At 37.1% G+C, this 14359-nt stretch overlaps 1 protein-coding gene across 4 annotated transcripts; it reads right to left on the bottom strand.

The window, feature by feature from the left end:
- Positions 1-334: 334 nt before the first annotated feature.
- LOC306876171 (neuroligin-4, X-linked-like) lies at positions 335-13283 on the bottom strand (the record flags this gene model as incomplete). Of its 4 annotated transcripts, none has more annotated exons than XM_079427157.1 (5): positions 13004-13283; positions 10906-11058; positions 3639-3824; positions 2473-3262; positions 335-1190 (listed from the first exon to the last, which is right to left on the bottom strand). In XM_079427157.1, exons 1-5 carry the CDS (start codon positions 13266-13268, stop codon positions 335-337), a joined length of 2250 nt encoding a protein of 749 aa, XP_079283283.1. In that variant the 5' UTR covers positions 13269-13283. The 4 variants fall into 4 exon arrangements, with proteins under 4 accessions (XP_079283283.1, XP_079283284.1, XP_079283282.1 ...); XM_079427158.1 differs by having other exon boundaries at positions 13025-13283; XM_079427156.1 differs by having other exon boundaries at positions 10906-11079; positions 13034-13283.
- Between the last annotated feature and the right edge of the window lie 1076 nt (positions 13284-14359).

The raw sequence follows: 14359 nt of genomic DNA, 5'->3' as shown, positions 1-14359 counted from the left end.
TACCCAACATAATTATGAATATCTGGTTACAGCAAAATCATTTAACAAGTATTTGTGCTGCAGTGCAAGTGTTTAGTGATTAATAGTCTCACAAATTAACCAGGAAATCAGGATGCAAATAATACTTCTTCATTTACATAAACATATTTTTTGAAGTCGCTGTACCAATCGCTGTACCATGAATGTGAAAATTATTACATTCACTTATCACATTTTACAGGTTAATAAGTGTAACGTTACTTGTTCATAAAAGAGTCTGTAACAAAATAACACCCTCAGTATTTGTGTTCGAGCACCCGGGTACGCATTATGTAGTTCGTCGACTCACGCCGAGTTATACTCGCGTCGTGGAGTGTCCATGTGGGAGGCCCGTGCTGCTTGGAGTGCTGTTCCCGAATGCATTGAACGGGTTGTGATATGATGGCTGCATGCCGGCGAAAGAGCTAGGAATCATAGTGATGGTGTTTGGCGTCATCAGCGGCATGTCGTCGGGTGAACGGCGCAACGTTAGCGCGTAATCTGGAGGACAGGTCAGCCGAATCATATCGTGGCCTTGCAGCGAATCGCAATCGTGATCATGGTCGAGCTGTTTCATCTGCAGGGACATAAATTCTTCGCTTGGCACACGGGGGATATCGTTCACGAGATTTCTTGGTGGACTGTGCCTGCGACTCGACTCTAGCCGGTGTTTGTCCTTCTTGTAGTAGAGCGCCGCGAACGCTAGGATGTTTAAGAAGAGCAGAGATGCGCCGACTGCGATCGTTACGCTCAGCTCGGTCGAATAATCTCGTGCTTCTATGATAACCGTTCCATCGGCGTGCTCGGATGTCTTCTGCTGATCCGACATCTGTTTGGTGTTGGCCGGAGGAGCAGGCGGATGTCGGGTGGTCGACGGCCAGAGTTTGTTGGACAGGCGTTTGGTGTAGGAGAACGGCGTTGTGTCCTGCGGTGGGATTTTGGTCGTCGATGAAACATACTGGAAGAGTTCATTGATGTTGTGTAAATGCGGCACTAACTCCAGCCAGAAGGCGATTTTGGTGGCTCTGTAGTGGTCGCGGACGCGAGGCTTCAGGCCGATGTGCAGGTACAGCTGGTCTTTAGGGTTATACTTAGACCAGGCCACCTCCTCAAAGCGGTTCGGTTTAGTGTGGATGAATTTTGTGTCTTGAGGAACCGGCTGATTCGGGTCTCTGTGCAGTAAAACAAAACGTGTTAAATTAGTAACATTGGTACAATTGTTGATGCTTTAAATTAAATTTTTTTTAATTCATTCTTGTAAAATATTGAAATGTTGATCTGATCAGATTCAGAAATAAAAAAAGCTGAAATCAGGAATTAAAGAGTCAGTTAGTGAAATTAAGATCAACTGCTTGGCAACACCCTTGCCAATGCATGGCAATGCTCTAGCAACCACCCAGAATACCTTAGCAACAACCTAGCAACAAAAAATAACTGAACTCAGCAATTGAAGGGTCAATTAGTGGCACAACATTTGATTGCCTAGCAAAGCCCTAGCAACTGCATATCAACACTCTAGCAACAACCCAGAATACCCTGGCAACTGACTAGCAACACCCTAGCAACAAAAAAATAACAATGCAGCAATGCATTTTACTTTCGACTGCCTAGTAACATACTAGCAACTATCCAGAATACCCTAACAATAATCCTAACAACCAAAAAGCCGAAAGCAGCAATTAAAGGGTCAATTAGTGATGATACTTTTGACTGCCTAGCAACGCCCTAGAAACTGCATAGCAAGCAACACTCACAACCACCCAGAATGCCCTAGCAACTGCCTAACAACACCCTAACAACAAAAAATAGCTGAAAGCAGCAATTAAAGGGTCAATTAGTGATGTTACATTTGATTGCCTAGCAACACTCTAGCAACTGTCCAGAATACCCTAGAAACTGCCTAACAACAAAAATCTCAAAGCAGCAATTAAAGGGTCCATTATTGATGTTACTTTTGAATGCCTAACAACACCCTAGCAACTACATAGCAACACTCTGGCAACCACCCAGACCACCGTAGCGACTGCCTAACAACACCCTAGCGACAAAAAATATCTCAAAGCCGCAATTAAAGGGTCAATTAGTGATGTTACTTTTGACTACCTAGCAATGCCCTAGCAACTGCATAGGAACACTCAGGCAACCGCCCAGACTGCACTAGCAACTGCCTAGAAAACACTCTACCAACCACTCAGAATACCCTAAAAACTGCCTAGGAACACCCTAGCAACAAAAACAAGCTGAAAGCCATAATTAAAAAGTCAGTTAGTGATGTTACGTTTGATTGACTAGCAAAGCCCTAGCAACTGCACATAGGAACATTCCAACAACCATCCAGAATACATTAGCAACTGCCTAGCAACACCCTAGTAACAACAAAAAACATCAATTAATGCTTAATGCATTTTGCCAGATTTTATTAGCAGTTTATGAAAACATATGCATCCAACTCACCCAGTTTTGGCGAAGTTCGTCCAGTACGTCATGACCACAGCACTCAACATGATATCGTTCTTAGAAAAGTTGCAGTTGAAGAGATCTGTGGGGCCGATCATGGGAATACCGAAAACGTACGGAAGCTCATCTCCGTGTGCTGAATCGGCCCAGGCGGGCTTCATGTCGCTCTGGCAGTGGTGATAAAAGGCGTAAAAGTATGTGGGCGATCCGTATTGCGCATGCAGGTCCGCTGTCGCAATGGCTGGCGCCACCCACTGGTGATCCGTGAAAAGTGCAACCAGCGTTTTTCTTCGCATCTCCGGGTTTTCCCTATCGGCCCAGTCTGTGTACATGAACTTTATGGTTTCCCGCAGGGTGTCCTTTCCTTCTGGATAGCCATACAAGTGGTCAACAAATTCTGAGATAGCGAACTCGAAGTCGTTGCTCGTTACTCTATCCTCGCTGTCTAAAATCCCGTCTACAAACTTGTAGCCTTCTCCCTGGTTTACTCCAAGCATTATATCATAGTTGAGGAACTCTCCCTGCTCCATGAGGATCTGTGGGTCGTCCGGAATGACGTCTCCGTCGATCACGGGTCCGAAGGCGATGTGGTATTTGGCAGGGGTGATGTTCTGCTCAATCAGCTCCTTGTAGTTTTTGTTTTGGAGGCACTCAATCAGCTCGACCGTGTCGTCTTCGTTGCAGCCCACCTTCTCGGCCAGCATGCGCGTGTATTTGGCCGGCTGGTAGTTGACAGCCCAGCTGGAGAGAGCAGTCCCACTCTGGATGATCGCTTTCTGAAAAAGATCTGGGACACAAACACTTGCTGTCAGAGTAATTTAAATATCAAGGGTTTTAACTGTTCATGTTCACCTTTATAATGTAAAAAAAAGTGTAAATTGATATTGCAGTATCCTTTGTAAAATTAAATGAAAAACCACAGGGAGCTCTTTTGTTGATCAGAGCTTCTCATTACAAGTTTGGGAAGATGGTTTGCATTTGTTGGGTTCTTAAATGCATGTTATAAATGACCAAAACTCAAGTTTTGACAAGTTTGTGCAGAGCAGCATTTACTCTGAATTTACTATGCAAATCATGAAGTGTGATTTCAGTATTTTGATTAATCATGCAGTCCCATATTATATATTATATTCATGCACTTTATCTTAAGATCTCCAGCAGACCTTCAGAGTAGTGTGAGAGGGTCAGCAGACTGACACAGGAGGCTCCTGCTCCGGATCCGAAGATGGTCACTCGCTCCGGATCGCCGTTAAAAGCCTGAATGTTCTCCTTCACCCAGCGCAGAGCCTGGATCTGATCCAGCAGACCGTAATTCCCTTTGGCTGCTTGATCGCCAGTGCTGAGGAAACCTGAAACACAGAGACAGATGAGAGATCAGGAAACGCTGCAGTGCACATGTGTTTAAGCTGTTGGACACATACAGACATCCATAAGAGATTTATTTGGATTATGAACACTTGGCTACTGATTTAGAATCACTGACTTAACTAAAACAAAAACAAACAATAAATAAATGTGTCTATTTGTTAACTGAAATAAAAGACAATATGTATAAAAAAAACTTTAACTTGAAGTACTTAAATAACTAAAAATAAAAACATTAATTGAATTCAAAATGAATACAAACTACAGATATGTATTAGACATACATTAAAAAGACAAAACAAGACATTTTTGTTAACTGAAGAAAAAAGATAAAACAAAAAAAGTAATTTTATTTCAGTTAGTTGACGAGGCATTGTTTCCTTTTATAGTTTAATTTAACAAAGTAGTAAACAGACTAAAATGAAAACCAAAATAAAAATGATGTAAAATGATATAATATATAAATTATATAATAAGTAAATAAACAAATATGCCTAAAATATAAAATTACTAAAACTTTTAAATGAAAATGAAAATATGAAAATATAAAAACTAAATCAGAATATTTTTTTTTAACTATAATAGGATATCAATGATATCTATTTCATATACAAAATGAAACTAAAACCTCAAAAAAAAAATTAACTGAAAAAAACAAACAAACATTTTATTTCAGGGGGCTGTTCCATAAAAGACGCTAAGAAAAGCGGGGATTAAAGTCCAAAACCTGACTTGAAATAACCTAACAAATCAATCGGGACTAAAGCGGTTCCATAAACGACAATTCAAGTTCACGCAATCTGACTAATGCTATCCAGGTTCAGTGAGTCAGGATAATGTGACGTACACGCTTATTCTGAAGCAGCCCTTAATGTCGATCATGGATCAAATCGATCCACCGTAGCAAACAGCGAATATGTGTGCTGTTTAACGCATTTGAAACATTGTGTTTTCCTCAGTGCATAACTGATACGTCACAGGTATATTTTTTACATCTGTAAATGTCAGAAAGCCATGCAAATATATCCATTTAGCTGTCAGGAGTGGGCGGGGCTTATGCGAGAGAACGAGCGCTGCGGCGCGCATGCGCGCTAAACAGACAGAGCAGAATAGAATACTAGCGCAAGAATTCTGAATAAAATATACATTCTGCTAAAATATTTGTTGTTGGACATTAAATGTGACACATAGAATTTTACTACATATAAGTGTATTTTTATATAAATTTACATTTTTAATTCAGTGATTTTAACTTTTGATTGTGTTTTTATGCTTTAATGCTTTAAAGAGACATTTTAGATTGTAATGTTTTAATGTTCTAATAACCATAAAAGGTACAGCTGTCATAAATTCAGAGAGAAAGGCTGCATGGCTACAAACTTCTGATCAACTTCTGATTTAACTATGTTAAAATGTCATTCGCCTACATTTTGGGCACAATACATTAAATACAGTTGGTTGTAGCCTATTTTTTATTTATTTGATTATTTAAGGTGTATTTTCTGTATACTTTTATTTTTGGACCGATAATAAATTAAACTGACTGTATGTGAGAGAGTCAGTGGTAATATGGATGCGTTCCTATTGGTCAGAGTTAGAGGAGCTCAGCTTAGCCTGACAGTTAGCCTGCTCCGGACCAGGTTAGTTTGCCAGCATAAGTTGCCGGGGTAACTGAGTTTGAACTTTTTTAAGTTTGATTTATGAAACCGAATCTACCAAAAATAAGCCTGACTAACCGAAATAAGCCTGGCTTATACTCTAATCTTGGTTTATGGAACAGCCCCCTGATATCAAGGCAACATTTCTCACTTTCATTTAATTGAACTTGAAGTACTTAAATAACTAAAACCAAAACTGAAATAAAAATAGATCAAAACTATACAGACACATTAAAAAACTAAAACAACATTAATTACTTTAAAATTTAAATTAAAACAGAAAATACAAAAACTAAATCTAAATATCTATACAACAAGAATAACAACAACAACAATAATAATAATAATAATTTAATACTTGATTGTGTGTCTTGACTGTCAAAAATCCTTTTGGAACCTTTTTTCTTTTATTTCATGCCATATATGTTATCATATACTGTATTTCATCTACTTGCATATTAAATTTATGAACTTAGATATTCACAAAAATCTGCATGTTGCTGCACTATCTTCTGCAATGAAAATTAATGCAGGTATTTCTTCAAACAAAACAGGGAAAATGGTTATAGTTAACATTAACTCTTTTCACTGGTCTTCAGCGGTTACATCACGTTTACGTCTGAAATCCCCCACACTCACTCTCAATGTGAGTATCATGAGAAGCTCGAGATATGAAACAGGAAACTCAGCTTCAATCTGCCCTGGAGGACCAACACTATCATCTGTCACACGTGTGTTCATGTGAGGAGACGTTTGGTGGATTAGCGCAACACTAAACACCTGTTAATGCATTTAGTCTTCCTTTAGCTCAAGTACTTTCACCTGGGAAAAAAAACTAAAGTGCAGTGGATACACAAGAGCTTGATTTCTGTATGTTATTTATTGATGAGCTTCATCCATCATGCTTGTGCATCTCTGAGGACGCTGCATTATTAATTCTAGGGCCCTGCACAAATAAAAAGCACTTTGGCTGACCTTCACCTGCGATGCATATATATCTCCTGACTCCAGGCCAGCGCTTGATAAAGGTTAATTGAAGTCCTCGTCGGTGATGTAAGACTTTCAACTGGGCAATTTATTCCTGAGCAATAAACACTGGAGTCTTTCAATGAGCCATGCAGCCATTACCACAAAGACTCGGCTGTTCTACACCTCCAAAAGTGCCTGCTTATCTATGACAGCGAAGCAGCTGAACGAGCTCTTTAACATCTGATGTCTAATGAGATGGATTCTGATGTCATCTGTTTATTTTGTGGCAAAATGCCGAGAGGGAAGCAGCATTCATCACGCGCTAAACACCTCGCCTCGTGCTGTTTGCTTTCTCAACGCTGAATCTATCAGAGACTTGCAGATGAGAAGATGTATTATTTACACTATAAAAATAGTGTGCATATTCACCATCAAAAAACATAAAATATAAAACAGTAAGCTTATTGTATTTAATATTATGATTTTTTTTTGTATAGTTTAACTTGAAATGCTAAAATAATGAAAACGAAAACTAATAAATAAAAATAATTTTAAAAATATTTATTAAGTATATTAACTCTTTAAACCAAATTCAAAAATACAAAGAAAATAAATAAATCTACTTCACAATTTACAGAAGTTGTATAAAATACAAATACATGGTAAAGAATACTTGTAATGTACACTCTTAAAAATAAATGTTCCGCCAAATGTTTTTATTATCTGTGTGTTGTTAGAACTTTTCATGACAAATCTTCATTGAATGCCAATCTTGAAACCAGCCTAATTATACAGTTTTTTTGGCTAAGACTGCTTTGCATATTCCTGATAATGACCATGATAGACCAACATCTCCATCAAACAGTCATCATGTGATCGAATATGCCAAAGTGTGTGGCTTAAACACGTTTATGAATCACTAATGGACCTGAAAGCGCCTGAGAGAACCATATGACAATGCTTGATTCTTTTTCTCTCTGAATCAACAATCTCTCAGGATATTCTCTTTGAATAATCAGATCTTTGTGGTAATGCAGCTCACATGAAGCTGACGAGGATGAACGGAGAACCTGAGTGCAGTTTTATTTAGTAGTGATAACCCCAAAAAACATAAACTTCATTAAATCAAATTAAACTTTCAATTAAATCCGAGACATGAAACAAAACATAAGCAATTAACATTACTAAGATTATTAAATGATTAATGTAACAAAGTAGTTAACTAATGTCAACAAAAGAAACCTGACTCTTTTTTTATTTATACTTTTATCCATCAAGGATGCATTAAATTGATCAAAAGTGACAGTAAAGACATTTATGTTACAAAAGATTTCCATTTCAAATAAATACTGTTATTTTGAACTTTGTATGTGTTTTTATGTTTCTGTGAATCCTGAAAAATAAAATGCATCACAGTTTCCACAAAAAATATTGTGCAGCACAACTGTGTTCAACATTGATAATAATCAGAAATGTTTGTTGAGCAGTAAATCAGTATATTATAATGATTTCTGAAGATCATGTGACTCTGAAGACTGGAGTAATGATGCTGAAAATACAGCTGCAGATCACAGAAATAAATTACAGTTTAACACATATTCACATAGAAAACAGCTGTTTGAATTGTAATAATATTTCACAATTTTTACTGCATTTTTGATCAAATAAATGCAGTCTTGGTAAACAGAAGGCTTCTTTAAACGGTAGTGTATTTCAGTTAAAGTCAGGATCAGTCCAGTTTTTGCTATACAGTTTTAACTCCAAAGCAGCATTTTAGAGAATATAACATAAGAAAGATGAAAAGAAACTGAATGAAAAACTTCAAATGGGCTCTGTTATCACCAATCACCAACATCTTCTGAATAGATCAATCACTTACGCCCGTCTTTACAACAGAAATATTAAGCCTTGAGATTACATGAAATGTCAGCTGAGTTTCTATCTGAAAGGATCAGAGCTGCAGGAGAATCATGAGACAGAGCTCGCTCAAACAGACGCTTCAGGCGCCTTCGGCTGAAGATGAGGAGTCTTTATGAGGCTTTGTCTGGTGTCGTTTCTCCTCGGACCTCCAGCCTTGAACTGCTGCAGCGTCTGAGTCCATCCCTCCCTGCTGGATCGCTTCACCCATAAAAACACTCTGAACCTGTGATCATCTCTGAAGTACTGAAGCCAGAGAGAGGGGACAAGGATTTCTAGACCTTGGATGTGAAATATCCTGCAGCTACATCCATCTAACCACTCTAAAATCAGTCAAATGTGCGTTTATATACACTACTGTTTTTCCTCTTCTGCTCACCAAGGCTGCATTTATTTGACAAAAAAATATGGTAAAAATTGTGAAATATTATTGCAATTTAAAACAGCTGTTTCTATGTGAATATGTGTTAAACTGTAATTTATTTCTGTGATCAAATCTGTATTTTCAGCATCATTACTCCAGTCTTCAGTGTCACATGATCTTCAGAAATCATAATAATATACTGATTTACTGCTCAACAAACATTTCTGATTATCATTGATCATAATTGTTCCAGATTTTTGATTGGTATAGTGTATTTTTTGACAATATTTGATTGTCATTATTATATTATCACAATTATGAATGTGAATTGAATGATTCACTCTAGAGACGTCAGTCTCTTCCATTCAGCTCGTTCTGAACAGAACTCAATAATAAGGAGATGCTTTGTTCAAACATCACATCATTTGGTACAAAAGATCTGATGATAATGACCAAAAGTGCATTCGGTCCAAATCTGAAGGCCTCTGGGAAGAGTTTGGATATAATTCCACACGGAGAAAAGAACACACTCTCTTCTTCTTAAAAGAGGGATGTTGTTAAAAGCAGCCTTTTTCGTCTCTAATTCAGTGCCAAGAACCTCAGGACCTTCAAACAAAACTGCTTCAATATCGGATGAGAAAGAGAGCCAGCAACAGCCTGACGATTTGCTGAATTCACCACAAGGTCACCGCATTCAGAACTCACTAACGGCAGAAAAATAGACTCAAAAACAGAAAGAAACTGTTCTGCACCAAACATATAAATAATATAAACTGGATGTGTGGATTCAAAGTGAATGAACCATAAAGCTGCACACTTAAACTGCCAATTAAAACACTTTGAGTGCGAGAGCTGCTTTGTGTTCGTGTTTATAAGTGTTCTTTGTGTTTTAATAAGCTTTCAAATCCTCACCGTGTTCTTCTGTTCAAACAAACAGAATTATAAAAGCTTTATTTTATAGAGAGGAATCTATTTTTTTCAACCTTCATTATGAAAATGAATAAAAGATCCTTTAATAAACATCTGAAGGCTTTCTAATATCATCTGTTATGTACTGGGAGTAAAAGAAAAGATTTTATAGGTTTCATTATCTTTAGCTTATGAAGGGGAAGGGAAAGAAGGGAAGTGGTGTGTGGCCAAGTATAGTGACCCATACTCTGAATTAGTGCTCTGCATTTAACCCATCCAAGTGTACACTCAGTAGTGAACATACACCCGGAGCATTTGGGGGTTCAGTGTCTTGCTCAAGGGTCTCACCTCAGTCGTGGTATTGAGGGAGGAGAGAGTGTTGGTTATTCACTCCATCACCTACAATCCCTGCCGGACCTGAGACTCAAACCCAGGACCTTCAGGTTACAAGTCCAACTCTCTAACCATTAGGCCATGACTGCCCTACCTATATGCAAATATACTAAAAAAAGTGAAGTCTCTTCCGGATTTATTTGATCAAAAATATTGTAAAAATAGTTAAATATTATTATCATTTAAAATAACTGTTTTCTATGTCAAAATGTGTTAAAATGTAATTGATTTTGTGATCAAAGATACATTTTTAGCATCGCAGTCTTCAGTGTCACATGATCCTTCAGAAATCATTCTAATCAGGGTTATTATAATTAACAAAAACTAAAAACATTTAAAAACTGTTACTTGAAATAAAATAAAATAAAATATTAAAAATATAAAAGGAAAAAAAAATTGTGTTACTTGAAATTAAATAACTAAAATAAAATATTAAAAATAAAATAACTAATAAAAATGCCCAAAAAAACACACAACTAAATGACAAAACTTTTAACAAATAATAAAAAAATAAAAATACTATATTAAAAACTATATCTCAGTGATACTAGAATAACATTAATTCTAATATGCTGATTTGCTGCTCAAGAAACATTTCTGATTATTATCAATGTTGAACACAGTTATGCTGCTCAATATTTTTGTGGAAACCGAGATACATTTTATTTTTCAGGATTCACAGATGAATAGAAAGTTCAAAAGAACAGCATTTATTTGAAATAGAAATCTTTTGTAGCATGTCTTTACTGCCACTTTTGATCAAATGAATGCATCCTTGATGAATTAAAGTACTAATTTCTTTCAACGGTAGCATAAATAAAATCCTCATGCATTACTGTGTTTGGCGTGACTCACCTAGCACTCCTAACCGGTAGTTGACGGTGACGACGATCACGTTCCCGTAGCTGGCGAGGATGCTGCCGTCGATCATGTTCCCCGTTCCCTCGACGTACGAGCCGCCGTGAATATAAACCATGACCGGCTTCAAGCCCGTGTCGTCATGAGCATCTGAAACAGAGAGACAAATCACTTAATACAACCAACAAACACAGTCTCTTAGAGAACAGATCAAGCAGAAGTGAACACTGGATAAATAATGGCAGTAAATGTTGACAGATGAACTCTTCCATTAATTCATCTCAGTCTGTGTGCATTTAGAGGAAATGTGTTCAAGTGTTCGTACTTAATAGAGTCGACTGAGGTCGTTTCTGGCCGTTTCCTCACAAGCTTTTATCCGCTGGTGTTTTATATCACATCCATTAAGTCATTATGTTCTCCATTAGACACAAGATTTAAAACAGAAAACACTGGAACGCTGTGGAAAACTGGCTATTTTCGTTCACTATTGAGGGCAGGACAAAACCCGGCCAATTATGAAAAACTGCTGACGTTTCCATTAAGTATGAAATATGAAACAGTGTTTAATGAGAAAGAGGATGTTTACTGTTATAAGTTACCGTGTTTCCCAGGAGCATTAAAAAAAGCTGCTTATGAAAAACTAGTTTCATCAAACCATTCTCATGTTAATTAAAATCAACTTAAGCAAAGATTATCTTCACATAAACACAGCATTAGAGGAAACATTTATATAGCTGCTGGTGTGAGTGTCTCTCTCATCATTTGAACCCTATAAAAGCCTCTAAATCATCAAAACATGGCTGTTAAACCGGTTTCACACTCAGTCTCCTCACGTCTTCTGTCGTCTGACTGATAAAAGCTCTTTTAGTGTAATTGTAGAAACGCTTCTCTTGTTTCTGCTGTCAGATCTTGACTGATTTTAATCAAGTAAACATCAGAATAACTGTAGTAATATTTCCAGATGAAGCACTTACTGGACTGAAGCAGCATATATATATATATATATATATATATATAATAATTGTTAGCTTTGTCAGTTATGATAAACAATATCTGTCTTCAGTTTTTAGTTAATTTGGAGCATGCATTATGAAAAGAAAATTCTTATCTAATTTTTTTTAATAAAAAAAAAAAAATGGTTTTAGTTTTATTTTAAAGTTAGACCTAAATCCTGAAACGGTCTCACTGAGAACAGTGAACAAAGCCTGCACGACCGGCTCTTGAGTTCTACATCTAATGTTTTGTTTTCTGCCTCCGTTCTTCACACGTTTCATTATGTTCTGCTCCTCGAGGCGATGCGCTGCGTTACTGATGAATCTACTAGAGCCTCACAGTTTGGACATCAACTGCTAAATCATAAATCCATCTCCTTAGGGAATCAACAGCATATTTAGTTTCTGTCTATATGAGAAACAAGAAGCGACACGCGAAAATAAGATCACGGCAATCCCATGAATACATATTATATATACTGATAAAACGGCTCTGTTCCAACAGCTAGGGAGCTGCCTAAGTAGACAGCATGTTAATGCGTCACAGAAACGCTTCTGTTCCACATATTACATGCATCCTTTGTCAAGATTTCAATCCCATATGGCAAAAAAATCTATGGCAAGGATAAAGCATGAGAGCCAGTGATTATAAATATAAGTCATTCAGTACCAAGAAATATGCATAAATAAAAATAAAGGTTTTAGTATTTTATACAACATATTTTTATCCATCATCATCATTATCATCATCATCGATAAATAATTTAGTTCCTCATTTATAATTCCATAATAATTATGCATAATGTTACATATTAACTAAAAGGTTCATATGTAAAATTATGTAACCTATTTTTTCATAGGCATCCACTACTTCCACGTCCACTACTTCAACAAAACAAATCAGTTATTCAAGACAAATTTGCTTAAGACCTTTATACATAAATGAAAATTAGGGCAGCAAAATGATGGCATACTTCCACTAAATTTCCAGAAACTTTCCAGAATTTTTTTAACTTTCCAGAATTTTTTTATTTTTTTTTGCAACCCTACATAAACTACACCTTTCATAAATCAGTACAGTTGTATTAATAATAATTTCTTATTTGAGTTATATATATATTCATAAGCCGTACCTTCCTCGGTGGGCACGTAGATGTTGAGGAACAGACAGTCTTCGCTCTGCTCATGGATGTAAGTCGCGACCGTGTCCAGGTTTGCGGTAAACCACACCGGTAACATGTCAATGAGCAGCAGCCGGTCCTCCAGAAACTGCGGACATACCGGAGCGAACTGCGTGGCGTTCCTGATGCCAGGCCACGATGCCGGCGGCTCCGGGGCCTGAAAGCGGCGCGCTCCAATCGGGGCCATCGCATATGGGACCCCCAGATATTGCTCCACAGGGCCCAGGATCTCACTGGGCAGAGCCACCCTCAATCCACGCAGCTTCCCGTAGTTTGTGGTGACGGTGGTGAACTGTGCTTGCTGACAAACCACCAGCGTAACTCCCCAAACCACAGAGACCACCTGAAGGATCATTCTCACACAAAGCATGGCAAAGGCAGCAAAGCAAAGGCGTAATCCTCACAAATGTGCAGATCTGTTAATCCAAAGAGCCACAGATCCTCAGAAGAGCTCCTTCCGTTGCTGATGGTGGGCTGCTTCGGCCCTCGAGTCGACGGAGACGGTGCCTGCCATGTTTCAGAAACACAAGTATATCCTGATTTAATTCCAGTCAGACTGAGCCACCTGTGGGAGAGAGAGGAGCACACTGAAATCATGATTTACACCACAAATATACTCAATACAGCTGGTTTTCATGCATCAAAACAATAAAGTTTAATCCAGGTTTAAATGTTGTTTTCTGAGCAAAAAATCACCAAAACTCTTATCAGTCATATTTAGAACCAGAATCACTAGATTTCATATTTAAGGATCACAGTTCAGCCCCCAAAATACTAATAAATTAATTTTAAATCTTTGATACTGTCCTTCAAACCACTAGGTTTTACCCATTTGCCAACAAGAAGTTTTTAATCCTTTAATATTTATAATAAAGTTTAGTATGATCACGTTTCTTGTAACAGGTCAGAATAAGTATGTTTAATTTTTATATCAAGATATCCGTTACGCTGAATGACGATAGAACATTATTTCAACCATATTTTGACATTTTATTTTCACAAAAGTTATTTGAAACATTAAAGTAAATATGTATTTAATATGCATTCTGTGTATATAAAATCACTTTTGTGAATTTAATTTGATGTCAGAATTATGAGAGAAATAGTCTGAAGTCAGAATGGTGCAATATAAAGAAAATAATCTGAATCATGAGATAAAACTCAGAATTCTGAATTAAATTAAATACAAAAAAATGAAATAAAATACAATAAAATAATTAAATAAAACAGTAATTGTTACTTTTTTCTCACAATTGCGAGCTTGTTTCACTCTTCTGA

The sequence above is a fragment of the Barbus barbus genome, assembly GCF_936440315.1.
Source record: "Barbus barbus genome assembly, chromosome: 10".
Classification (NCBI taxonomy): domain Eukaryota; kingdom Metazoa; phylum Chordata; class Actinopteri; order Cypriniformes; family Cyprinidae; genus Barbus; species Barbus barbus.
The sequence above is the reverse complement of the archived record's forward strand: the minus strand, read 5'-3'. Positions and strand labels throughout refer to the sequence as shown.